Below are 25,809 nucleotides of genomic sequence, written 5' to 3'. Positions count from 1 at the left end.
CAGGACGCCCTCAGGTATAACGGGGCACTTCGCTCGTACGCAAGTGAATCCGAATCGAAATTCTAATGTGATGTAAACAGGTGCGGCGCACGTTCACTCCGGATGCGCGAGCCACCCAGGTGTAAACGGCGCATCCCCTCCTTGCAGCGACTGAGCGAGGCCAGGTAAAGTTCGGCGCTCCGTTCTAAAAACACGATTTAAACCTCGATCGTATTTATTTTAAACACACGCATGCACTCAAATATAAACGCCTCCAGGATGAATTCTCTCCCCTCTTATTATTATGCCGTGCTATTAAGTGGAAAAGTGGAATTGGGGATGGCTTGGATATTTTCTGTGAATTTAAATTCCAGATTGTAGGGCCCCTATTTTGGCTAATGTAGCCAAAGAGGGAGACTCTTTCTCGACAGAGAGAGAAGTCACAGGCTCCCAAACATCATTTAAGAAATTTCTGTACCCATCACTTTGAATGGGATGCACATCAAAGACGGCAACTTCCCTCTTATTTCTGTAGCATTGTTAATAATTGTAAACATTGTTAGTAATTGTAAACATGTGATGTCTGCAGCATGAAATGCGGATGAACCTGCCAACATGAGCCTAATTTTCCACTGGAAAATTGAACAGCCCTTGTAAGACACTCTTAGACTCAAATCTCGCACCATCTCCTAGCTTGGCATATACGCCACTGATTTCTAAACAGACGTTCTTGTACAATTAATTTTCCTGTAATTGGACTCCATGCTTTTCTTCCAGGGTTTGGGTCCTTCATTTAACAATAAAATGCTTCCTATAAATCCAATACAGGATTGCTGACTGGAGAATTCTGGGGATTGCAACAATTACCTAGTACTGAAAAGACAAAAAGTGAGGAATCTTTCTTCAGTAGCCCTGAAATATTGTTCTCATAAAACATGGCCTCTGGCCATATGCAAAGGATCGTTCTCTTATCATTGAGTGATCTCCCATCCTTGAGGAAGGAAACTGCTTCAGGACCAGAAAGGTGTTGATTTCAAGGCACTTTGGAGATTTAAGGTCTCTCATCTTGGAAATGGGGACTGCAATCATCAATTGCTTCACTGGGAGAACGTCCCATTGAACTTAATGGGGCTTACTTCTGAGCTTCCATGCTCCTGGAAATCCCACAGAGCTGGAGGCAAAATCTAGTTACAGGTAAGCCCTTTCTCTGGCTCCATGGGTGCCGGATGGCATCCTTACTGCTGAGAAAACGGGATCGGGACTGAGGTCCCCAAGATCTGGATGGCATCGTATTGTACTGTGAGAAAGAGCAGGCCAGAGGGGGCTCTTCTGTCCTGGGTGATGAAAGGTTGGGGGGAGGCAAGAGCTGGGGGAGGATTGGGCTCATTTGTGCGGATAACTGCGCGGCTTCCGCTGGCGAGGAGCCACAGAGCGCTGCCTGAGGATCGGTCCTGGCCTGCCAACCTGGCCGGCAGGGGTGCGGATGCCTAGGGAGAATCCCATCCCGAATCAGAACAGCCCTCGGCATCACTGTTAGGCGTTAAGCGATGGGACGGCATACAAAAACTCTAAATAAATAAATAAATAAATAAAATATTAGGATGTAAATGCCTTGGGTGGGGTGGTGAGACGGTTGGACTGGAGAGCCAGGAGGTCCGGATCCAAGTCTCCACACGGCCATGAAGCTCCCTGGCTGACTCTGGGCCAGGCAGTCGCAGCATAGCCTACCTCACAGGGTTGTTGTGTGTATAAAATGGAGGAGGGCTACGTGAGCCAGCTTGAGCTCCTCATAGGAGAAAAAAAGGCAGGTTATACATGATTATATAGATTTCTTAATAGATTTCTTTTATATCCTGCCGTTCCCCACTTCATCCTTTTTAAAAAAGAGTATTTTCGTAATTAATGCCATTTGTATTTCTGCCTGTATTTTATTGATGTTCTATTTTTCATATGGTGCAATTGGTTTTTATTGTCTTTTAAATGTGATTGTGACCCGCCCGGAGGCGCTGTGGCACAATTGGGCGGCATACAAATATTTTAAATAAATAGGCAAGATTAAAATAAATGTTAATCTTGCCTATTTATTAACATAAATAATAAATATTTATTTATAGTGAAGGACGGCATATAAATGTTTTAAATAAATAAAATGCAATTGGGGTTCACCCAAACTGGAAAAGAGCAGTATTCATATTAGGGTAGCCCCACGTTTCGGGCCAGCACTGCACCCCGGAGGCCGGGGCTGGCGTGGAGGGATCGTAGCTCGCCCGGGGTCCCCTTAAAAAATGACAATTTTATACGACGATCCCTTTTAAAAGCGACCGCCAGCAAAACCCTCGGGAAAGCCGCCGAACTACATTTCCCGGCGTGCCTATGGGGCGCCGGGCCCCTCTTCCGGCCCAGCAGGCCCGCCCCTTCCGGCCCGTGCTGTGGCGGCGGATTGGCGGGCGCCTCGAGGTGGGCGTGGCCTGGGCGCCGCCGCCGATTGGCGTGGAGCCTCAGGCTGCGGCGGGGCTTGTTCCGCGCGCTCTTTCCCGCCCGAGCGGGCCTACCTCGCAGGGCGGGCGGGCAGCGGCGGCCTTTTCTCCCGGGCGCCCGGGCTTCTTCCCGCCAGAAGCCCCCGGGGACACCGGCTTCCTCTCCTCACGGGGACACGTGGCAATTGCCCGGGGGGTGGCGGTTGGGAGAGCCGCCCGTGCCCCCCAGGGGGCAAACCGCTTCCCCTCCCCCGGCCCGAAGCGGCTTTTCTTCAGACAAAGTCCAGCTGTTTGAGGGGTGGGGTCCCCTATCCCTTCCGTGCACCGTGGGGGGGGGGCGTCCCTCCCCATTAGGCCCAAGGAGGTCCTTCCCCAGGGGAGGGGAGGGGGCTCCCTGCCCGCCTGTCTTCTCCCCCTCTGGCTTCGGGGGTCTCCCCCCAGAGCGCCCTCGCCTCCCCCACTTTGGCTGCAGTAGCTTTTAATTGTTATTGGGGGGGGGGCCCTGTCCTTCTAATGTGTGCACTGGGGCTCCCCTTGGGGAGGGGGCTTGCGTTGCTTCCCCGTTGGGGGCCTTGCCCTATGCTTTTGGCGGGGTCCTCCGGCATGCCCTGGCGCCCTCCCCTGCTTTGGGGGTGAATTTGGCCTTATCACTCGAGAAGCAGTGCCCCCATCTTTGGGGAGCGGGGCTGCAGCTGCTGCGTTGAAATCGGGGTGCTCCTTCCCCAGGGGGTCTGCGTGGAAGAATAGCCCACCCTCCTTTTGGGGGGGGCAGCCTCCCTTTTCTTTCCTGGAGATGCAGTTGCTTGATACAGGGCAGCTGGGGGTGGTGCAGTAGTATTTGCCCTCCACCAGCAAGCACACACCTTTGTTTTTAATGCGTCTGCACCTGTGGGATTTTTCCAGGTCCTGGAAGGCAGCTTCTCCCCCTCTCCTTGCGAGGACACAGGCCTCATTCTGCCCTTTCTGCTTTTTCCTTGGAACAGAACTGCTAAAACCTTCTAGCTTCTATTACTGCATAGAGAAGATCTCCCAGCTTGAGAAACTGGATTTGGCTTTGCTGTTGGACTGGACTCAGGAGCACTTTACCTCTTGCCCCTTCTGCTCTGTCATTTGGACAGGATGAATTTTTCTGAGGTGTTTAAACTGTCCAGCCAGCTGTGCAAGTTCTCCCCGGATGGGAAATTCCTGGTGAGCTCAGCCTGCTGCGTTGTGGGAATGCTAAATTATGGCAAGTTGGGGGAAAGGAATAATGATGGGGAAACAGTGGGGATGTGGATTTGCCAAAGGAATAGGGTGTGAACCATGGGACACTTTGTCCCTGCTGTAGTTGGATCTTACTGATCTCTCTGCGGTGTGCCATTGTTTTGATATGGGTCTAATACATAAGAGAACAATGGGCATTCTCGAAATAGTTTGCCATTACTGATTTATGCTGGACTGTATGAGCAACGTAGTATCTGATTTCAGGCTAGGAGAGGAAACTCAGACAAACAAACTTTCTGCCTGAAGAAGTCATCCTTGTGAGAAGCTTTGCATATATTTCCATTAAATTTTAAACTTGGCGTGGATGATAGAAATTGTGTTGTAAGCATAATCTGCAAAGGATGCGCTTGGCTTAAAATTGGTGTAATTGTAAAGATTGTCCTCCAATGATGCATCCCTCTCCCCCTCCTGTGCATGCTTGCAGTGGTATGTAAATAAGCTTTTTTCTTTCCTTTTACCCTCCTTAACTTCCTCATTTGTGGAAAGCTGTTGTTTGACTGGTGATGATGTGATGATTATCAATAGTTTGGAGCCAGTCTGGTGTAGAGGTGACACCCCGATTTGGTTCTAGTCTCCATCTGACCATGAAACTCTCCAGATGACTTTAACACCAGTAACTGAATCTCAAGTTAACCTACCTCACAGGGTTGTTGTGAGGTTAGAATGGAGAGAAGGACAGCCATGGAAACCATGTTGAGTTGCTAGGAGAAAAACAGCGGGCTATGCATGTAATCATGATATAAGGTAACCCACCAGAAAAGGGAAAATAAGTGCAAGAGGATAGAAGGCAAGAAGGAAGAACACAAACCCAAGGTTTATTTTCGTACTTTTGGTCTAGCGTTAAATCTGGACCGAGTCAGCGCATTGTGAGAGATTTCCTTTGCGGAGGTTGTCAAAGTGCTGCACGGATCCACTTGTGGCACATTAACTCCTTTCATGTGGTCCATAAAAAAATTGCGGAAGAGTAAAAAATATTTGTACTTGGACCTGCTAATGTAAGAAACTTTAGAGGAGCTGCACGGATCACCAAGGTAATAGCATCCATTTTATCAAGAGGGCAAGGCTACAGTTATTAAAATACACTGCTAAGTGCCTTGATTCATAAGACAAGTTCATTAAGTGGTCCATAAGAAAAGAACATTTGAGAACTGCTGCATTAAAGCTTTAGAAGATTAATCCACAGGCCAAGAGTTACGGATATGTTTATTTGTTTATTTGATGTGATTCGGCACTGATGTGTTAGCATAGCAGGGAATGCAGAAGAAAATGGCACCATGGACTTTGCATTTGACAGTGAATGTAAAAACCTCAATTGACCTTTTTCTCAATTTCCTTTGGTACCTTTCATAGGAATATATTGAAATTTGTTCAAATGCTAATTTAATCAGTAGATTGGCAGCCTTAGAAATCATTATCATTCCTAAAGTGTACTGTAAATGTGTATCTTACCAGTCTCAAATCTTACTATCCACTTTTCTAGGTGGATGTTTTCCCCTTCGCTAATTCTAGAGCTTTGACAGATTATATCTAAGGTATATAATGATCTGTGCCCGGAAGGGAAAATGTGTCAGCTAAGCAATTATTCCTTTTGTTCCTCTTCAGGCTTCAGGTGTGCAGTATCGTTTGGTGGTTCGTGATGTGAACACTCTGCAAGTCTTGCAGCTCTTTACCTGCCTGGACCAAATCCAGCACATCGAGTGGTCTTCTGATTCTCTTTTTATTTTATGTGCCATGTACAAACGTGGAATTGTGCAGGTAAAGGCACCCACATGATAAGCTTTTTCTCCTGGAATTTAACAGGCGCTGATTGGTGGTCTTTAATGTAACCGCTACTTAATCATATGACAAACAACTTATGAAAACAGTTGGGCTAGTTGCAAAAACTTCAAAGGTTATAAAGGCATGTATTTGAAAACACAAGCATAAATGACAATTTTGCATCTGTTGGGGGATTGATTTTAAGTTAACAGTATTTTGCTTTGGAAAGCAATTGCGCAGAAGTAATTGGGTTTGCAGTCAGGGCTTTCATGGGGTGGATACCTGGATCTGTCAAGGTGTGAGTTGTAAAGTAACCTTCAAAATAATTTTATGAAAAGGACTAGCTCATTAAAAAACAGAACAAAACAACTGGTTGGCTGATAAAAAAGCAAGCTTACAATTGCTGTTTCTCTGCCTAATTCCCTGGAAGTGATTCATTCTTGCCACAGGCAACCTTGATAAATCAGTGTTCATCAGAGAGTTAAAAAATTTTTGTTCAGGTGACACACAATGCGAATTATTCACAAATGCTTTCACTGATATTCAAGTGCATCACATGTTTAATAGCATCTTTAAAGGATAATAAATGTATTGGGTGCACGGGCTCTTACATGCATCAAAGGCCTGTGAAAGCTAATGCTGCAGTACACGCCTTTAAAAGCGCCACAGAGCACTGCTGTGTTTGCTGAAATGCGTTGATAGTTTAAAAAGGGAAAAAGGCGGCTTACTTCTGCAGTGGGATCCAGCGCCAGTCCTTCATGATCTCCGTGGCTGTCCCCGAGGTCTGTGGATCAACTGGTCCTTCTCAGCGGCAGAGTGATCCTTGGGAGGAAGCTAGTCAGGGCTGGCGTGCCCCTGTTCCATCCGGGTCGGCTTGACTGCTCCTTCTGCCCTGCCTTAGGTCTGGTCCTTGGAGCAACCCGACTGGCACTGCAAGATTGACGAGGGGTCGGCGGGACTGGTGGCCTCTTGTTGGAGCCCAGATGGCCGTCACATTCTCAACACCACGGAGTTCCATGTAAGTGAGAAAGTGGGTCTGCTTCTCCGGGCTATCAAGTGTTGCTGTCGACATCCTAGCCCCTAAAATAGCTCAGAGTTCTTAAAGCTGCAGTGTGCTGTATTTCGGAGGCCTTCCCTTTTTCCTGAAATATAGCTATTTAGTGATGGCCTGCTCCCCATATTTTGGTGCAAGTCCGGGAGCAGCATATTAAAATGTGTGACTGCATTAGTAAGGTTTCATCTATGCAGGGCGGGAGGGGGGGGTGCACAATGCAAATTTGGTCTCAGGACCTTGGATCTTAAGGGATCAGACAAGCCATCAAACCTCCTCTGAGGTTGTGTAGCAGCAAGCCGTAAGTCTCTCCTTTGTATGTAATCTTGGCCACAGATACTGCAAGGTATTGGTGGTACAGAGCTGTCTTTTAATGCTGTAAAGATCACTGACATGGTCCTTACATACGAAAGCAATATGTCGGTGTCGTCATTCTGCATGTATCAAACCTTGGTATTGGGATGCATCACAAGAAGAGAACAGGAGTTAGCACAGGAGGAGGTTGTCTGTCTGGTGGATTGGCTCAAGGTGCCATGATGTGAAGTGCGTGATGAAATCAGCACGCAGGCACCAGAAGACATCGTGCCCGGGTTCGCATCATAAGAAAAGTTTCAGTAGCTTATGCCAGCGGAATCCAGCGTGCTTCCCCAGGGGGGCAGAGGTGGTGCGTCCCAACCACTCTGCTTGTTTGTAGCGTTGTTAAACTCTCTGTGGTGAATTGTGTCATCCAGACCCAGGCCACACACGGAGCCGTCGTGACAAATGACACAGGCAAGATTGGCAGAAAGACTTGCACACGCCCACCTCATCATCATCATCATCAAACCCTTTAGCATGCACACAGCTGGACTTTGAACGCTTGTGAAGGCTGCTGTTGAAAGTGGCTTTTGTGACCCTGCATTGGGGGTGTTTGGGAGGTGCCCCCCCAGCAGGCTGCCCGTGATAATCCTCTAGATGTACTTTTAAAGTTAGTCATACTGTGAGCGCAGCAGCCTGTGCTCAATATCAGAGGTTTTTCTCTCGTTTTTAAAAGACAGTGCTAAAGACATCAGGCACCAAAATGGAATGTCATCGTCCATTGAGTATTATTATTATTATTATTATTTCAAAATGGGTGGGTGTAGAGTGTATCCCTTGCAGCAGAATCTTTGGGGGATCCTGGAGGAGGGTACTCATATGCCCCTGGATTGTCCTTTCTTTCCCAAGTATGGATAACCCAGAGGCACGAGACCCCCTGAAAAAATGTAAGAACTTGTGGAAAAGTTCCTTGTGGGCAACACCCCCCTCCAGTTTCCCCCAACCAAGCAATATGCTTCTGGGGAGGCTGGAGTGGCTGGGAAGCCCCAGCTTCCCACCTGGTTTTGGCATTCACTCAGAGTGTATAACACCTCGGTGCAGGAAGCCCCGGTGTGTGAGGCGGGGGAAGAGTCTGCAGGTTCTAAAGCGAATCTGCAAGGCAGCCCATTCTGTGCAGTTGAAGCAGGAGTTAGGAAACAGAGCTGGCCTAAGAGAACGGCGAAAGCGCTTACTTAATGCTTGAGGTTTAACTAGAGCTTTCGCAACATGCGCGCAGCGCTCCGTATGCATTCTCGCAGCAAGCTCCTGCAGCAAGCTCGCAGCAAGGCCCCATGCAGGTGAATAGGAGGCTTGCCTCCTTCCCACACCTTGCCAGTTCCTGCCCTTCGTTGTCTCTGGCAGGCTGCGCGATAGAAAAGAAGGGCCAGGATTTCACAGCAGTGGGCGGTTTTAATAGGTGAAAACTATTTTAGTTATCTAGCGTCATTTTGTGGGTCAGACACATGCTTAGGAGCCAGGCGGAACGTGGCCTGAGAATTCGGCATGGCGGGCTGCCTCCGCATTCCGCACGCTGCTTCCACAGGCATCTCTCTGTGGGGGTGAGCTGACAAGCATTTATTACCTGCTATCAGAACTCCATTTGACCCTGCAGAATTTTCATTAAGCCCTTGCCAAATTGGCATGTGTGTGGGGGATAGACTTTCTCCCTAGCTGTAAACAGGTTGCTAAATTAACTTGTGGCGGACAGGTGGATGGGACATGCCGGTGTCTTCTAAATCCATCAGCAGCAGGGCAGAAGATGGACTAGTGTTTTGAGAAATCGCTTCAAGCCTTCTCTTGGAGCAATCGCACGGCCTTGGGGGCCCTAGCGTGTGTTGCCTTTCTCCCTTAGGGGTCAGACACAGCTCCGAGCCGGAGAGGGGAAACCCAGACTGGGATCGTTTCCTCCTGCCTCTGCCAGCTGCCACGGAAGGCACTAGCGTGCCTTTCTCACCGAAATTCAGAGTCCGGGCCTCAGGTGAAGATGGAAAGGGAAGGGGGCAGGAAGGGGAGGCTGAGGATCTGCAACATCCAGAAGGTTTCCCAGTTCCTTCTGTCTTTCTGGCTCCACCGTACGCACGCCAGTGAGAAAAGCCCTGGATGTTGAGGACACTCCTTTGGAAAGCACAGAGGTGGTTCTGCCAGAATCATTGCATTAGGCACCTCACCCTGTTTCAGGAATTGTTTGGAGGTTCTCCCAGCAATTGCAACTCAGGTTCAGAAAGCTGGCAGTTTAATGTGTGCTTCATTTATTTGTATCCTGCCTAGAAAGAATCACATTTTATCATAAGGTGACTTAACACAATGGTCAGAGCAATCACATCGGTCCATTTCAGTGCGAAAACACGCTTTTGAGTCTTTGCATTGGTGTGTGAATACCGGATGCTTGTAAATCATGTCTTTAGTTCTGGGATTGTGCTAGACAATGTGCGAAAGAACAGAAACGAGAAAACCGTTCCTCGTGCTTACCATTTCCTGCTGTTCCTCCAAGGACCTTGTTGCACAGGACATTATCGAGCTTTTTGTCTTCGCGCCAACCCTGTCGGGAAGGTTAGGCTTCGGAAGAGGACCTGGCCAGTGGCATCCATTAAGCGCTGAAAGGCTCGCACCCCGCGGTCTCAGTCCAGCACTGTAACCCGGTCCAACATTTGCTCTACCTGGCAGGGATGTTGTGAACTAAGGATCGCACATGGTTTTATTTGCAGAGCGACAATGCTCCGGGGTGGATGGCCGATTGGAGCAACGCCCGCGCGTTCGGTGTGCAGGGGAGCAGCCACCCACACCGAGGGCAGTTTTCCGCCTCTTGGCCAAGGCCGGGTGCCCCGTGGCTGTGCTGCTGGATGACTGTAAATGGTTACATTGGTCGAAAAATGCTTTCTGTCCAGGAATGTGCCTTGTGTAATCCCCCGAAATCCTCTGCTGACAGACGCCGCTATGTCAGGGGGCCTGTTGACCTAGTCGAGTCTGGGACAAAGTTGACAGTCACTTGAGAATGTAGGGTTGCTGAAGCCGGGGTTTTGTGTAACGAAAATCGGGCAGCTTGGCCACCTGCCTCTGGTTGTCAGAGTTTGGGTATCGTTCCTTACCCAGCTCTCCAGACTGTTTATCATATTACTGCCCAAATACTTCTTATTTCTCAGCTGTTTTTGGGCTATTTGAAAAATGCTGTTGCTGAAGTGTCTGATTTACTAGTCGCCCTTCCCCTCACCTCGCTGCAAAACAACAGCTGTATGCTTCTCAAACACCTTTTCCATAGGAAGCTCGTCTGGATTCTTTAATCAAGCCAGTAGCCGACGTCTCACAAAGGGCATCTTGCAGATCAGTAATTAGTTACAGAACAAAGCATGCGGTAGAAATAAATGAAATTTCTCCCAAGGTAGGGATGTAAACAGTGGGACCCAGCGGGGGTCTCTTTTGAGTCCTGTGCTTTTCAACTTATTCATATATGATCCGGACCTAGGAGTGAATAATAAAGCAGACATGCCAGCTGATTTGCCAAATCATTTAATGTGATTAAAAGAAAACGGGATTGCAAGAACCTTCAAAGAGAACGGGCAGCAAAATGGCAGATACGGTTCAGTGAAAGCCAATATAAAATGATGGACATTAGAGCGAAAACAATTTTTGAAAAAATCAATCTCAAGTGCACTGGGATCTGAGTTAGCAGCATGGTATACCATGTAAAGCATAATTCGTAAAGGAATTGAAAATAAAATGGCTGATATCATATTGCCCTTATATGCATTTATGGTGTGCGTACAATTCTGGTCACCACATTTATAAAAGGCCGATGTAGAGCTGGAAGAAGAACAGAAGAGGGCAACTAAATTCTCCAAGTAGCTGGAGCAGCTCTTCTGGGAGGAAATGTTACAGTATCTAGGATTGTTTAGCTTAGGCAAAATGTGATACAGGTGTAGAAAACTCTGTATGATGTAGGGAAAGTTGATAGGGCGATCTTTCTCATCATACTAGAACTCGAGGTCATCCCATGAAGCAGATTGGTGGGGGATTCAAGACAACTGAAAGGAAGTTTTTCACGAAGTGGATACGCTATGGAATTCACTTTCTGTGCTGACTTGGAGTGTAAATACTTTCAGAATGACTTCAAACAATGAAAAATACTGTACAGGACATAAAATAAAAACCAAGTGCAGCAGAGTAAAGTGGCATTAAAACAGTGTGGTAAAACTGGGGAGTCCTGGGTAAATAGAAGCACTTGGCCTAATGTTGGGATGACATAAAAGTAGGCACCAAAGAGGCGCTTGGGAGATCACAAGTGCTACCACCAAGAAGGTGCTGGGTTGATCACTGTCACATTTTTAATGGTGGGAGCAGCTGGAATAGGGTCTCCGTATCTTTTTGTCTTTATATTGTGGGCTCCCAAACGGCCCCTAGGGCCAAATTCCCATGGAGTAAAAAGATCCTGACATCTAGAATGAAAGGGGTGGCGTTCTGGGAGCGATTCCACCTCCGATGCCCTAGCTTCCCAAAATGGCTTGGGAGGGGGTGCCACACTTCTCTTGATGTTTCTCCGAACGCGCTTTTAGAAGGCAGGGAGGCTGAAGAGGCCTATTTCTTTTCTAATGTTTCCTTTGAGTTAATCTTCCATGTACAGATTGATTCTTGCAAGACCAGAGAGCAGCCGTTCAAAAATCTTTGTGTGTTGTGTGGGGAGGCGAGCGAGTGTTCATTTAGAAACAGGACGGGAAGGCATGGTTTGAATGTTTGGGCGGCATCAGTGAAGATGTGTGAGCCTTTTTCTTTTACGCTGGGGTTCCAAGCTTGCGTCCTTTGAAAAATAAGCATTTCTGCTGCTTTCGGGTTGCCCTGGAAGCGCTAAATCACGGTCGGGCGAGTGGGGAGGGCTGCTTGCGCATCACAGTTCGCACGGCAGAAGAGACGCGTCAGGGCCTGAAGCGCCCGGTTGGATCCCTGCAATGTTAGCACTCGAAAGCACATCCTGCTGGGCTTTCCATAAGAATTCCCTCTTACCTCTTGTCTGTAAATTCAAAGAAATGCTTCCTGTCTCTTTTTCTGTTTCCAACAGCTGCGGATAACAGTCTGGTCCTTGTGTACAAAATCTGTCTCTTATATCAAGTATCCCAAAGCCTCTCAGCAGGGTAAGTGGAGCTAATCTAATAAAGGAAGGTTCTTTTTAAAAAAATGTGGTGAAGGTTGCCATGCCCTGGGTACACCGAAATCCCTTCTGACACAGTGCGGCCTGTAGGAGAGATGCTGCTGTGACCTGCTCGTTTGCCCTGCTGGATGCAGGAGAGAAAAGAAGCCGTCCCGTTCTTTAGGAACTCTTGCTTTTGCCGCTTCAGGCATTTTTCAGCCCGGTGATTTTGAGGACAGAAATGTGGTGGTGACAATCCGTTTCTCATTTGTTTCGTCCTTATTTGTAGCTGCTTGAAAAATGGGTTGGATCTTTCACTCCTTTGCAATCAATAGCTTACAGAAAGAAAGAAAGGTTTTGAGAGGTCGGCTTTTCCATCCCCCACACCATTGAAAAGATTACGCCAGAATTTGAATTAAAATTCCGTGCATTAGGGTGGCTTTCCAGGAAGCATTTCTTTCTGCCTCTTGCAAGGTGAGCACAGCTGGGAATCCAGTGGCCTCGATCTTGATTCTGTTTTCTTTTCCCACATACAGCCACATAGACTGGCTTAACCTTGTCTGTACTAGAGTTACAATGGTAGCATTTACGGGCCCTGAAGAATTGAGCAAACCGTACAGTGTGTACATTATGCAAGACCTCTCAAGATAACAGGAGCCAAGCCGTAACAATTACGCCACGAATCGCTCCCCATAAGCAGCATCTCAGCAGCCCAGAGTTTTTGTTTTCCTTGTTGGGTTTACCTTTTCATTGCTTTCTCTTCCATGAACATGACACTCATCATTCCACTTTCCCTCTCTCAAACACAGCCTTTTTTTTGGTTGTTCTTCTTGGCAGGCATAGCATTCACAAAGGATGGCCGCTACATGGCCTTGGCAGAGAGGAGAGACTGCAAGGACTACATCAGCTTATTTGTGTGCAGTGACTGGCAGCTGCTCAGGGTAAAAACCCTTTCCCCTGGGCCCCAATGCCCGCAACTTTTATCCTCGAAGAGCCAGATGTAGTGGACTGAGGAGTGGCCGGTTATGGCCTCTTCTTCCCGTTCAGCCCGTCTCCTTCGGTTTGCAGATACCCCTTGTTAGCTTCAACCATGATGAAGGCTGAGCTAATCATTTGCTGATCTGTTTCAGAGTCTGATTCATTACTTACACGTACCTCATTCCTTTCTCTATTTTGCAAGCATTTTGAGACTGAAACTCAGGACATTGCTGGGATCGAATGGGCCCCTAATGGCTGTGTGTTGGCGGTGTGGGACACTTGCCTCGAGGTAGGGGAAACTTCGGATGCATCAGGGCATTTCTGCAAACTGGGTGCAGCTTTTAACAGCAGCGGCGTGCAGTTGCATGTAAACACGGGATTTTATCGCAGCGGTGTCTCGGCAGTTTTTGTGCCAGTTCATCGATCGTATGCATTCTGTTTCTCGAATCTCACCTTGAAGACCCATAAAAAACAAATGCTCGTAGAGAAGACCAACCTTTTGATGCTTATTGTTATAATTCGGGGGTGTGTGTGCGCACAGCGGGCGTCCTTCCCCAAGCCCTTGATAGGACATGCTTACCATATGCCAGTTTTCAAGTTTCTAAGATGCAGACTTTTTCTTGCAGTATAAAGTTTTACTGTACTCCCTTGATGGCCGCCTGCTTTCCACGTACCATGCTTATGAGTGGTCGCTGGGCATCAAATCCTTGGCCTGGAGCGCCAGCAGTCAGTTCTTGGCCATTGGCAGCTACGATGAAAAGGTGAATCTGTTCAGCCCTGCAAAAGAGTCTGTGTCACAGGATGGCATGACTTAGTCCTGGCTGGTCCCTCTCTTTTTGTTCTGTTGAAGCAGGTGCGCATTCTGAACCACGTGACGTGGAAGAAAATCGCGGAGTTCGATCATCCTGTAAACATTGTTAGCCCAAAGATAGTAAGTGGAGAAAGGGGCTCTGCCCGTGGTAAGAACGGAATCTATGGCGGGCGTGTCGTGAGCGGAGCTGGCTGGAACCGGGGTCAGACTAGATGGTCCCGGAGACCCCTTCTGGCTCGCTCTGTGTCTGTGTTTCTACCATCTAGTATTTGTGTTGCTCTTTAAAGTAATCTTGGTGCCTCCTACAGCAGCTCTTTAAGAGAGGTCGGTATTACAGTTGGGCGCTGGGGAGGCAGAACGGTGTGAGCCTGAGAGCTTTGCCTGTGCTCATTACAACTGGTCTGTACCTGAGGCAGGATTTGAATCAGGGGCTTTGTGGTTGCTGTACAGTCATTCAGTCGCTGATTTGGGGGCCTAAATCAGCTCATTACTGGTTGGTGTTAACTTTTTTGGTGGTGCTGGTGTATAACTGGCCTGGGGTTAGTGGGATGGCTTGTGTGGGATGCTGGAGGCAGGGTGGGGGTCCTCATGGCCCTCTCCCCAGCCTGCCTCCCACCCTCCCAGAACTCAGTTTGTGAAACAGTGACACCCGGTGCCCCATGCACAACCGTGCAGGAAGGCGGGGCCAGATCGAAAGTGAGCCAGGCCAGTGGTGGAATGCTCTTCTCACACATCTCTGTACACACAGTGCACGCATGCATTCCCCACTGCCTGCCTTGGTTCGGTGTGAAAAAGCCCTTTCTTGGCGCCCAGAGGAACAGAACTGCAGCATGGGGAGGAACAGGCTGGTGGCTAATTCCAAAGGCACTGCGGGCCAGTTACGGCCCGGAATACACTCTTCCCCACCCTGCTTCTAATCTTCCCAAAAATGTAAAACGCAGATGTCATTCTGCAGATTTAAATGCAGAGGTTTTTTTTTTTCCTTTTTAAAGAACCCCATCTGAATGGAAAGGTCCTGTTTTCTATTGCAACTTTCTATTGAGAAACTTCCCCCTAAAGCGCCCCCTCATCTAATTCCCCAGCCTGTTTACTCCAAGCTTCTGTTTTCATTGGATTGCAACCCTCTTGCTTGAATCCCTACCACCCTGCAGCCATTCCCTCCCCGTTGCAGCCCCCACAGCGAATGATCTAGTAATGCATCTTTGGCGAAATGTGGCAGGGCTGACTTGACGTTCCTTTCCAGATCGTTTATAAGGAAGTGGAGAAAGCCCCGACAGTGGAAATGGAGAAACTGGCCTTCCCCCCTACCAAGAAAATGGCACGCTCTCTCTTCAGCACAAATAGCAAATGTAAGCAACAGCAGCCCCCTGCCACTGTGTGTGTGTGAGTGTGTGTGCATTTTCAGAGTCTAGAAGACAAGGACTTAGGTGGGCCAAATCTCCAGAACTTTCCAGAACCAAAGAGAAAATACAGTCTGAAAACCCAGCATTTTCCCCATAGGGTGGAAAACTAATTGCCAGGTTACTGGGCATTAATAGAGAGGATTTGCTGTTACAATTAAATTTGCTTTACAGTTAAAGATGCCGTAATGATCTTTGTTTTGTACAGCAACTACTTCCCTTTTTATCTGAAGAACGTGCGACGCCTCTCATTTATACAGAGGGTAACAATCCAACTGTGGGAAACCCAGTCTTTATCCTACAGACCCTTTATCAACACAGGCAGAATTGTTCATTTTATTTATTTATTTATTTATTTATTTATTTATTTATTTATTTATTTATTTTTACCCCTTTCAATACCCCGTGGGTCTCTGGATGGCCCATTTCCCTCCACCCTCCTTTGCCAAAACACTGGTTGAATCACTAATGGGCCAAGCGGTTGTTGACACAGTGCAAAGGTTCTTTGACCCATGATATCTGCAGATTTCTAACCCAGTTAACTTTTCTGAGGAAGTCCAGTGTGGGTCTTGCTCCGGTTGTTGCGTTGTGGCCTACAGGAGACAGAAAGACTGCCTGCCTGTGGCTTTTGAGATCATGGAACATGCTGTCTGGGTCACACAACTGCAGGAGCCGACAGACACGGCCTGCTGTTAACTGGCTTGGAGGGGGACTGGGACGGCGCCTGTCCTGTCCTCTTTTCAGCCTCAGAACATGAGGAAATGGCCCCACATCATAAGCAACGCGAGAGCTGGGTCTCGGTAGATCCCTCTAACTTGTTTTTTTGGGACCGAACCTTTTAAAGGAATAGGGTATCCAGTTCCCATTATAGCGTAGAACTGCTGTTTTCTTATGGATCCAGAAAACAGATCATGTCTCTCTCCAGCCCTTTTATTTCTGTTTTGATTTCAGATGAAATTGCCCAAGTCCCATTCTCTTTGCATCATGCCAAGCCCACAATCGATCAGGCCAATCCCCGAATCGGAGTAGGAATATTGGCTTTCAGCTCAGATAACTGTTACCTAGCAACCAGAAACGGTTAGTATATCTGTGCTTGCTTGAGACTGTGTCGCCCCCACGGAGTGGGCACGTGGCACATGTGACTCTCAGTCTCCCGCACGAACTTCGTGCCCGTCTCTAAAATGAGTGTCGGTGTGTCCCATCCCACGTGGGTGCGCCTTTGTGGAAGGAGTCTTGAAGCGAAGCGTTTTTGTTTTGTTTTAATGAAAGCTGATTGAATACCATGCTGCTATGTTAAAATGCGTGTGTGGTGGGGTGCAAAGATCCTTCAGCTATTGAGTATGCAGAATTGTCATGATCACAGCGAGGAAGAGTTTTTCCTTAAGGTTGTGTGTTTATCTTGACTTGTTTATGATATAAACATCTGGACTTAGCTGGGAATAATAAACCCATGTAGATTAGCATGCTTTAAGGCATATTGGAGGATTTCAGAGAAGCGAAGTGTACTTTGACGAGTCCTCTTTTCTAGCACTGATAAAGCATGGAAGTGAAAGATTGTCGTTCCCTTCGTATGTGTTGGTGCAACTCCAGTTTCCACACTGCTCTTATCTCTGGAGGAAACTGCCTGTAGGACAAGTGAAGTTACCTGCTCGCTTGCTCACTCACTCACTCTCTCCTCTGTGTGCGTGCGTGCGCACACTTCTATTTGTTAAGGAACTTTCACCCTGTTTTTGAAGCAAAACCTTAGTAAATGGGTTGAAAGGCAATTTCAAATAGTGATTCATTATAGCAAACTAGAACAATGTTTGCTCTTGTCTCCAGGGTTTAGTTTAACTTACATTTCAGGCATTTCAGTGGGCCTGCTTGAAGATTTGCTATAACCCTGAAAGTCCAGTAAAACAAGGCAGTGAAATGTCTTTGCCAAACAACATGTTCAGAGCATATGTGAAGAAACAGGTGGGAGGAGACCCAGTGAATTTCCTTGGAGAGCGAGTCTCAAAGTCTCAGCTCCTCTACTGAAAAGATTGACTTTAGTCCCTTTAAATCTGCAAAACAGATACTAGCAATTCATTAAATGAGAGCAGGCCTCTGATACCTGTCCAAGACTCAGGCAGCCTTGTGTGGGTGTAGGTGGTGCTGAAGATAACGTGGACCCAAATGGTTTACCGAAGATCATTTGTAGAGCAGCAAAGTGAACCCAGAAATGGATTGGGTTGAAAGCAAGGACAGTGTATGTGTGTCGTCCCCCTCCCTCCTTGTGGGACTCTGGGACTGCGTTCTAAGCGACCTGCAGTTCCTGATCTATCTTTAAAGGCAGCTCCATTGCAACGTATTTTAGTAATCTAATTTAGTTGTAACATCTTGATGGAAGCCTGAAGTCACGCATGTTTTCTCCGGATAAGTCACAGTCGGTGACTCAGCCAAAGCTGGTAAAAGACACTCCTGGTTATGGATTCTGCTTGCACATCCCCATAACACCAGGTCCTGGAGGAACCTCAAACAGTGTACTCATCTCTTCATGTGTGTACAGCTCTGCCGAAAAATGCGTCTGATTCAGCTAAATATCATCTCTGGATGTTTCGGTTTGTGTGCAGTGGTTCTCGGCTGCTGATGGCTCAGGTTTGTCTTTCTGACCGCCTGCGAGGTGCAGACTGGACATTCCTACTAACGCCCTTTTGTCCCTTGGTGCTTGCTTCCGATAGATAACATTCCTAATGCCGTCTGGATCTGGGATGTTCAGAAGATGAAGCTCTTTGTGGTCTTGGAGCAGCTGTGTCCCGTGCAGCTGTTCCAGTGGGATCCCTGTCGGTCCCGGCTTGCCATATGTACCGGGAACAGTAGAGCGTACCTGTGGTCACCGGCGGGGTGCGTGTCCGTCCAGGTCCCAGCGGAAGGTAAGGAAGCGCTTGCCCCCGCGAAGGCAGGTGTGCTGGAAGTTCATGCGGCCGTCCTTCGCTCGCGTTGAAGAGATGGCGATGTCAGTTGTTCCGTTCCAGAAGTCGCCGTGTCATGTCACCCTCTGGGTGCGTGTCTGGGCTTTGCATGGCACGGATGCCTCTAAGGGTGTTCAAAGGTCTGAAGAGTGCATGCAAGGGCGTGCGGGGCGGGATGGGCGTGCCTGCCCCCAGCCCCTTCTTAATGGTGCATGTATTCAGGCAGAGGTCTGAATAAGGCTTATGTCGAGAAACGTACACATCATGATTGTGTTGCCATCTTCAGCCTGGCAGTCCGGATTCTGTATTGTGTGTTAGAGAATGCTGTGTGCCCTTTAGCTGATGAGGGGAAGCACTCACTATAATTCCTGAAAAGACCTTGCTGCATTATCTTAATAGCTCTTCCACTTAAGAAGTTCAGATTGTTGTTGTTGTTAGTCGCAAAGTCGTGTCCGACCCATCGCAACCCCATGGACAACACTCCTCCAGGCCTTCCTGTCCTCTACCATCCCCCGGAGTCCACTCAGGCTCACACCAACTGCTTCAGTGACTCCATCAAGCCATCTCATTCTCTGCTGTCCCCTTCTTTTGCCATCTATTGTTCCCAGCATTGGGCTCTTCTCCAGGGAGTCCTTCCTTCTCATTAGGTGGCCGAAGTATTTGAGTTTCACTTTCAGTACCTGGCCTTCTGAAGAAGTTCAGGAGTGGGTATCAATACTTAGGTAGTCTAAATGGCACCATAGTTTGGGAGGAAATGTTTTTTCAGTAAACTTCCTTTGATTTTGCGTGTAGGTGATTTCCAGGTGACGTCTCTACGCTGGCACCCCAGTGGAGATTCTCTGACACTGATGAGCAAGGACAATTTCTGTCTATGTTACTTAGAAAGAGAAGAGGAAGACGTGAAATAGGGATGCCCAAAAGTACAACCAAATGAAAATGGAAGGCTGGGGTTTTTTTTTCAGTATTGGCTCGTCAGAACCTTGACATCCTCCCAAAGCAAACGTTGCTTCCGGGCTTGTGGGGGAATGTTCCGCTTTTCATTGTATTTTCAGTCTGTATATAGCTGTGCAGGTACTGGTACAGAGTGGCTGCTTTTAAACAAAGTACGTAAGCAATAGAAGATGAAATTCAATAGCAGGAGCAGGTGTTCCGTTTAAGTCTGTTTTGTATAGAATGTAAATTGTATAGTGTGCCAACTGCTTTGTTTTGAAATTTCAATAAATATTTTGTTACATACAGCATCGTTAAAATAAGATTACTTTAGTTCTCGAAGCCCAAGCGCCACTTCCAGCTACTCTTCTTCCTTTCCAAGCGTGAGCTGTTGATGCTGTGGCCTGTGAAGAAAACAACACTGAAGGGACTGGAGAATAGGATCATTTTGCTTCGCAGGCTAGATACACCTCCTGCCGTTCCCGATCGTAAAGTAGCTGCATTGACCTTTGGCTGAGCAAGACTGCGCGGAAAGGTGTCTGGAGGAGCATGGGAAGGAGGTTGCATGCTTTTTCCCCACAGTGGCTCATCTCAGATTGCAAGCTAGGCACGTCTGTCTTTATCGTGACAAGCTGGTCACCCCTTCCTCCTTTCTCTGGCTTGGACGTGACTATACTGTGCTTAAGCTGCGGCTTTCTACTAAAGCTTCAAGAGGAGCCAGGCCACTGCCTCACGATCATTCGCCAGTAGCCATGATAGATGTGCACACAGGACCCTTCCTCTTCTCACTAGAAGGCACGAACCAAGCGCAAGAAGCAACGCCATCTCCATTCAGCGAAAAGCACAGACTTCGTGGTGCCGGCAAATCTTTGGGGGAGCTCAGACTTTCTTGTCTGAGAACTCCTCCTGAGCTGGATGACCCTCAAGACCAGCGAACTGGCTTCTTTTGCATCAAGACAGCATGGCTAGCAGTGCGTCTGGCAGGAGAACGGGGCCCCACACCTGCAGTCTCCCCATGTACTTGTGAGAGGAAGGCGAGCTCAAGAAGCTGAACCTACAGTGAGAACAGCACAGCGGTCCAGGGGAGGGACCATCCGGCGGAGAGATGAGAAAAGGACAGGGATGCTGCGAAACGGGAGCCTTTCGACAGTTCACAGAGCTGCGTGCTCCAAAAAGCCCCCTGCGCTTGCTGCTTCGCACCCCATTTAATCCCTCCGTGCCGTTCGCCAAAAAGAATACAGCTTAAGATTCCCATTTACCAAGTTTATTAAGCTTAAATATACATCCCTCGAACCAAAAAAAAGGACATGCACTCAGTTTCATTCTAGCACCATCCCATTCTGACAAAATTTCAGAAAGAGAACACACCATTCGGCAAATAAACACTATAAAATATCTGATTACCAGTATTCATGAATATAGAGACAGTAAGGTGACAGCTTGATAGGAGCTTGTAGAAAGGGTTAACTGGTAAAGGAGACATTTGCTAGGATCCAGAGCAGCTCATGCACACATGCTAAAAGGTGGGGTCAGTTGCTCTTTCTCCTGGCAACAGCCCCTCTCTGCGGAAGGACTGTTGAAATTGCCAAGCACCAGCTCCACACGGCCCTTTGGATCCTGGCCACGGAATCCCAGCAATAGGGCAATGCTACTTTTTCCCATATTCCATTTTAATACAGAGGCTCGAACAATCTCAGTTAAAATTTAACTGCTGTCTCTCTCTTGCCCATCTATTTATTCAGATGTCCTGCTGCTGTTTTAGACATCTGGTTTAGATTTTTAAAAAGTATAAAGCTAACCAAAAAAATCCCCCTTTTCCATAAATACAAAGCCTTGATCCCACATAGCAGAAATCCACGACACCTGCATGTGTGTTTGCGGTGTGGCATTCTGGGAGTTCTACCGCAACAAGAAACCTTCAGTGCCTGAGGTGTATTAAGGTCCTTCAAAGACAATCGCTCGACCCCTTTGAAAGGCAAATGTACAGTTTTCAAAGATAAGCAGAAAGGAACTCTCAATTCAATATGAAATTAGTCATACTGGTTAAATAGCTCACACAACCAGCCAAATGGACAGGTTATCCCTTAAGTCACATGAGAGCATTTATTAATACATTACAGAACTCCAGACATACATGTGGCTTGTAGTGCCTATGTGGTTTACATGAGGGAAAAACATGGAACATGCTTTGACACATACTGGTGTCTTCCTTGGGACACACTGGGGGAGGGAAGGAGCTTCAGCTTGGATATGGTCGATGGATCATGTAAGGCCACCTCAAGTGTTGACTCAAGAGAAGAACCCCACATTTCTCTCTCTCTCCCACGGATTTGCCAGGCAACGATTTTCCCGCTGCTCGTTCCTCTGTGGAAGTAGATTCCCTTTGGAAGCTGTCCTTAAAAGCCAATCTTGCCTCTTGTCATGGAATAGCCCAACTTGGCCTCATTGTTGATGAAAGACATCAGTCCCACGTAGGTCTCGATGAGAAGGGGGCGCTCCAGGAGTAGGACTCCATTCGCGCCCCCGGGCAGCGGGCACTCCTTGTGGGCCTTCTTCACCGCTTGAATCAGTTGTGTTTTGAAGTTCTCCAGCTTAAATATACAAATGTATTCCTGTTAGCATTCCTGAAGTCAGGTGGTAAACCGACATCTTTGCTGCCGTTTCTGAATCATTCTGATTTTTTAAAAAGCTCAACTGCAAATGTTTGGCCTAGAGCAAGTACAGTCAATAGCACATGTTCCTTGAAATGAGAAGATGGGATTAATTCTGGTTCTGTACTGAGCTTGTTCTCAAGCTAAATGTGTTCATCTGGAGTCTCTACAGCATCTTGCTGCTGAAATTTGGCAGCCAACCACGATTTGAAGACGCACGTGCAGCCCACCTTTGCTTTCACATAACTCGGGGGCTTTTGGACCAGACTTCTGCTTCCTCCCTGCCACATATGACCACCGGGTCTTGAAGCAGGGAAGATCGTGACCAGAAGTCTGTGGCTGGCACATCTGTCAGTGGCCAGTCCACTAGCGAGCTCCAAACCCTTAGCTATATTTGCAATAGCTGTTTCAGAGCAACTCATTTATGTGAAGGACCTGTGAGATTTCAGTGAGCACCCACTTGTCTATTCCTGACTCTGTCGTTATTCTTGGAATGCCAGAAATCATGGACTTCTGCTTAGGTCGGGCTGTGTGGATTTGGTGCTAAGGAAATGCAAAGGGGAAGCATTCATGGGGAAAATGTGAAGGTTCTTAAAGTAAGCCCCTGCCCCATTTGAGGATTCCTAGCCAGAAGTGGCACTAGTCCACCCTACATACACACACCTGAATTCTTCAGTAACTTCACAGCTCTACACTGACCTTCCTACGGAAAGGTAGACATTAACTTGATCTCATCCCAAACCATCCAGCGAACCCATATTGGAGAACCTGTGTCTTACTTGGCAAAGAGAGGCGACCTTCTCATCTGCATCAGCCATTGGATGTTCTGTGAAGGTAGCATATGGCACATTTGTGGACCATGGATTCCATCTGTTAATGAAGGAGGCTCGGCTCTGTTTATCCCACTGAATTCTAATTCCTACACCTTCACGCCTGAAAAATGGAGCGGTGGCACACAGGCTTAAGCTCTGTTAATTTAGCATTCCAATTTCACAGCTCTCAACACTCAAGTGGCATTATCACAAATCTCTCCCCTCCAGATGTGAAAATGACAGACATACATATGGAATTTCCCATTCAGTACAAGTGAGAGGCTTAAATGGGAAGCTAGAAACTAATAGGAAAAGACAGAGAGCTGAAATTCACATACATCACAGCTTTTTACTGAGCATTCACTAGAAATCAGGAACTGTTCTAGCTCACTATTAAGGATTGCAAACATTCTTTTGTCTTGTAGTGGTATTCACAAGATGGCAAAAACAAAAAAGCCACACAGGCACACAACTCACTTGTTCAGTGATTTAGGAGGAAATTCAAATTCTCCAACTGAAATCGTGTCAACAGCGTTAAGCGATATTCTGGTTACTTGTTGGCACTGCAGGCTGATGAAGTCGTATTTACAGATCAACAGGGACCAATCGGTAATAAGAACCAGGCGCTCCTTCTCGTTGTTCCAGTGGTCAATTCTGGAGAGAGAACAAAGATGCCAGCATGGGGTTTCCTCCCCGTTCCATCCCTCAAACTGGTCACGGCAGGTAAACCGATTTGAGATCAGGACTGCTTGCTTCAAAGCAATTCTGCTGTTTTAAAAACACAGAAATGAGAATCAACCTGCATGCTTGTTCTAGTTTTAGATGACCACTCCGCCTTTTTGGCATCTCGTCAGCAGTTAAATAGGCATTCAGCCGTTTGCGGAATGGTTTGTTGCAATGCACGGTTGTAGAATAGTCTTGGAGAACAGAGTTTTTAAAAGCTTAGTATTTCTGTTGCTCACCCATGCAAACGTCCTATGCCGTTTCAGAAGCACGTGAAGTCTGGCATCACCAGAAGCTCAGCGCTCACCAGCATTCTGAATAAAAAGCAAGGCTGGGAAGTGAGAGCTGATTTCAGGTATCTACCAGATAACGAGATTATTTTGTAGGAAGTTTCACAAGGCAGCAGAGATCTTCAGAGCCCGGCTGCCTCAAAACACGCCAGTCGGGTTCCTCCTCCGCGCATTCAACCAAAGCACGGTGTTCAAGAGGCAACTTCTCCCGTGCTACTTCTGACAGTGCCGGGGTCGGGCTTTGATCAGCTTCCTCTTTTTAAAGAGGCTGCGACAGAAGAATTCTACTAGGATAGGTTGAATCACTTCAAGAAAGAGCAATACACCTTTGCCCTTCAGATGTTAAAGGAACAGTTTAAGCGTGGGGACCCATGCTTTGTTGGAAAGGAGAGGGAACAAAAACCACGCACATCTTCCGGTCACATCGGTTACTCACTCAGTCAGCAGCCACACGCTTTGCACCTCCCCATCTTCGGTGGGCATTACCACCACGCGTATCTCGTTTACAGCCTGCTCTATCGTTCCTGGCTAAATTAAAATGAAAACATTTAGTTTTCTCCCTGCCCATTTGCAGAGTCTCCCGACAGTGTAAAGAGGAGTTAGGGAACCTCAAGGCTGTCACAAAGGGGAAAGTCAAGATCTCTTCTCACTCATCCCAGGGTGTAAACGTGGAATAATCAACTCAAGTTGCGACAACCCAGGTCCAGACTAGATACCAGAAGTTTCCTCACTGCTGGAGCAATATGCCAGTGGAACCAGTTGCTTAGAGAGCTTGTGGGCTCTCCCACACTAGAGACATCCAAAAAGAAACTGGACAGGCATCTGAGTGGGATGGTGTAAACTAGTGTCCTGCACCGGCAGGGGGCTGGACCCGATGGCCTCCTGGCCCCTTCCAACTTAATTATTCTAAGAAGAAATTGGCCAAGCCATTTTAAGTTCAGAAGTTTAAGTATAAAGGCAAGTGTAATACGACAAGTTGTTTAAAGGCAAGAATTTCAGCAGACTATTGAACTCTTTTAAGGGTTAAAAATCAAGATTCCCAAACAATTTAAATAGTGCAACATCTGATTCTCCGATCTAGTACGAGATTGCAGAATTAATCTTGCTAATAATTTTGGCTGCTATTAAAACGAAGCAGCTCTTTCCGCTGTGACGGTGGGCGGTGGGTACTCTAACCATCCATTCCCACTCCTAATTTCAAAAGTTCTTCATCCTTCACACCTCTAGCAAAGTTGATGCATTCTTTCCCTGGGAGCCCGCTACATGGGAAGAAGAAGTGGACAGAAAAGAGTGGCTGAATGAGAAGACTGATGATCTCTCACAGTTATCTTTGGCCCAACACAAGCCTTGCTTGTGGAGAGGGACCTGGCTGGAAAGCAGCTCTTGGAAAGCAGATGTGGGACTGGGCAAGCCTTGGGATTCTGGACTTATCAAACCATCTCCACCCACCATTCAGCTTCAAAAAATGCCACAGGGCAGCCGATGAGTAAAATGCATCAGGAGAAACCATTTAAAGCCACCGCTTTTAAAGGAAGCGATCCCCAGGAGTCATGCACAAAATGTATACCGGACTGCATGGAAAAGTTCCAAGCCCAGGATCTGCTACCAAGAAAGCCCATGTCCTTGCCTTGTGCGAAGGAACCCAAAGCGGGGTCGTCGTTCCTTCAAGCATCCCAGGTGCGAGCCATTTAGGGCTTCACCAGTAATAGCCACGCATCCCGCCTGCAAAGGGACCTGCACCTTTGCCTATCAGGTACTTCAGGAGGATTCCCTGAGGCTTCCTGCTGACCCGCTGCCCTAAAAAGCTTCCCTTTCCAATGCATCTATTTTTACTCTCTTCTTTTTTAAAACCGCCACCCATTCCATTCCGGAATCTGCCGCAGGGAAGTGACCACCAGCCGCACGGGCGGCCGTGGAACGGGCTCGGGTCAGGGCCGCCCAGCTCGCGCCACGTGGGCCCCGAAGGGCCTGGGCGCGGGCATCACCGTCCCCCGCGCGCGCCGCGCCCCAGCGGGGAGGGGGCCGCCGCCGCCGCCTGGGCCCCCGGCTCCCCGGCAGCGGCCCTGCGAGGGAGGGAGGGAGGGAGGAGGCCGGCCCGGGGCGGGCGGGGCGGGGCGGGGCGTGGCCGGCGCGGCGCCGCCTACCCGGAAGACGAAGTACTCCTTGAGGCGCCCGCCGCGGGTGGGGTTGCGCACGCAGAGGGGCCGCAGCGTCTGTCGCGGCGCCAGGCGGGCGCAGGCGGCCGGCGCGGCGGGGCCGCGCTCGCCCGGCGGCGTGAACGGCACGTCGGCCTCCTCCGCC

At 48.1% G+C, this 25,809-nt stretch overlaps 1 protein-coding gene across 2 annotated transcripts; it reads left to right on the top strand.

Annotated features, from left to right (window-relative positions):
• Positions 1–2,535: 2,535 nt before the first annotated feature.
• WRAP73 (WD repeat containing, antisense to TP73) lies at positions 2,536–19,338 on the top strand. 2 transcript variants are annotated; one of them, XM_044445425.1, is made up of 13 exons: positions 2,536–2,754; positions 3,440–3,644; positions 5,322–5,474; positions 6,379–6,495; positions 11,912–11,984; positions 12,818–12,921; positions 13,161–13,247; positions 13,585–13,719; positions 13,812–13,889; positions 15,013–15,118; positions 16,121–16,246; positions 17,872–18,063; positions 18,895–19,338. In XM_044445425.1, the coding sequence occupies exons 2-13, from the start codon at positions 3,576–3,578 to the stop codon at positions 19,008–19,010; spliced, it is 1,356 nt and encodes a 451-aa protein (XP_044301360.1). In that variant the 5' UTR covers positions 2,536–2,754; positions 3,440–3,575; the 3' UTR covers positions 19,011–19,338. The 2 variants fall into 2 exon arrangements, with proteins under 2 accessions (XP_044301360.1, XP_044301361.1); XM_044445426.1 differs by lacking the exon at positions 17,872–18,063 and having other exon boundaries at positions 2,536–3,644.
• Positions 19,339–25,809: the final 6,471 nt, after the last annotated feature.

This window comes from Varanus komodoensis, unplaced genomic scaffold, assembly GCF_004798865.1.
Source record: "Varanus komodoensis strain SLA01 unplaced genomic scaffold, ASM479886v1 scaffold48, whole genome shotgun sequence".
Taxonomy (NCBI): domain Eukaryota; kingdom Metazoa; phylum Chordata; class Lepidosauria; order Squamata; family Varanidae; genus Varanus; species Varanus komodoensis.
Note: the sequence above shows the minus strand (reverse complement) of the source record. Positions and strands in the feature narration are given on the sequence as shown.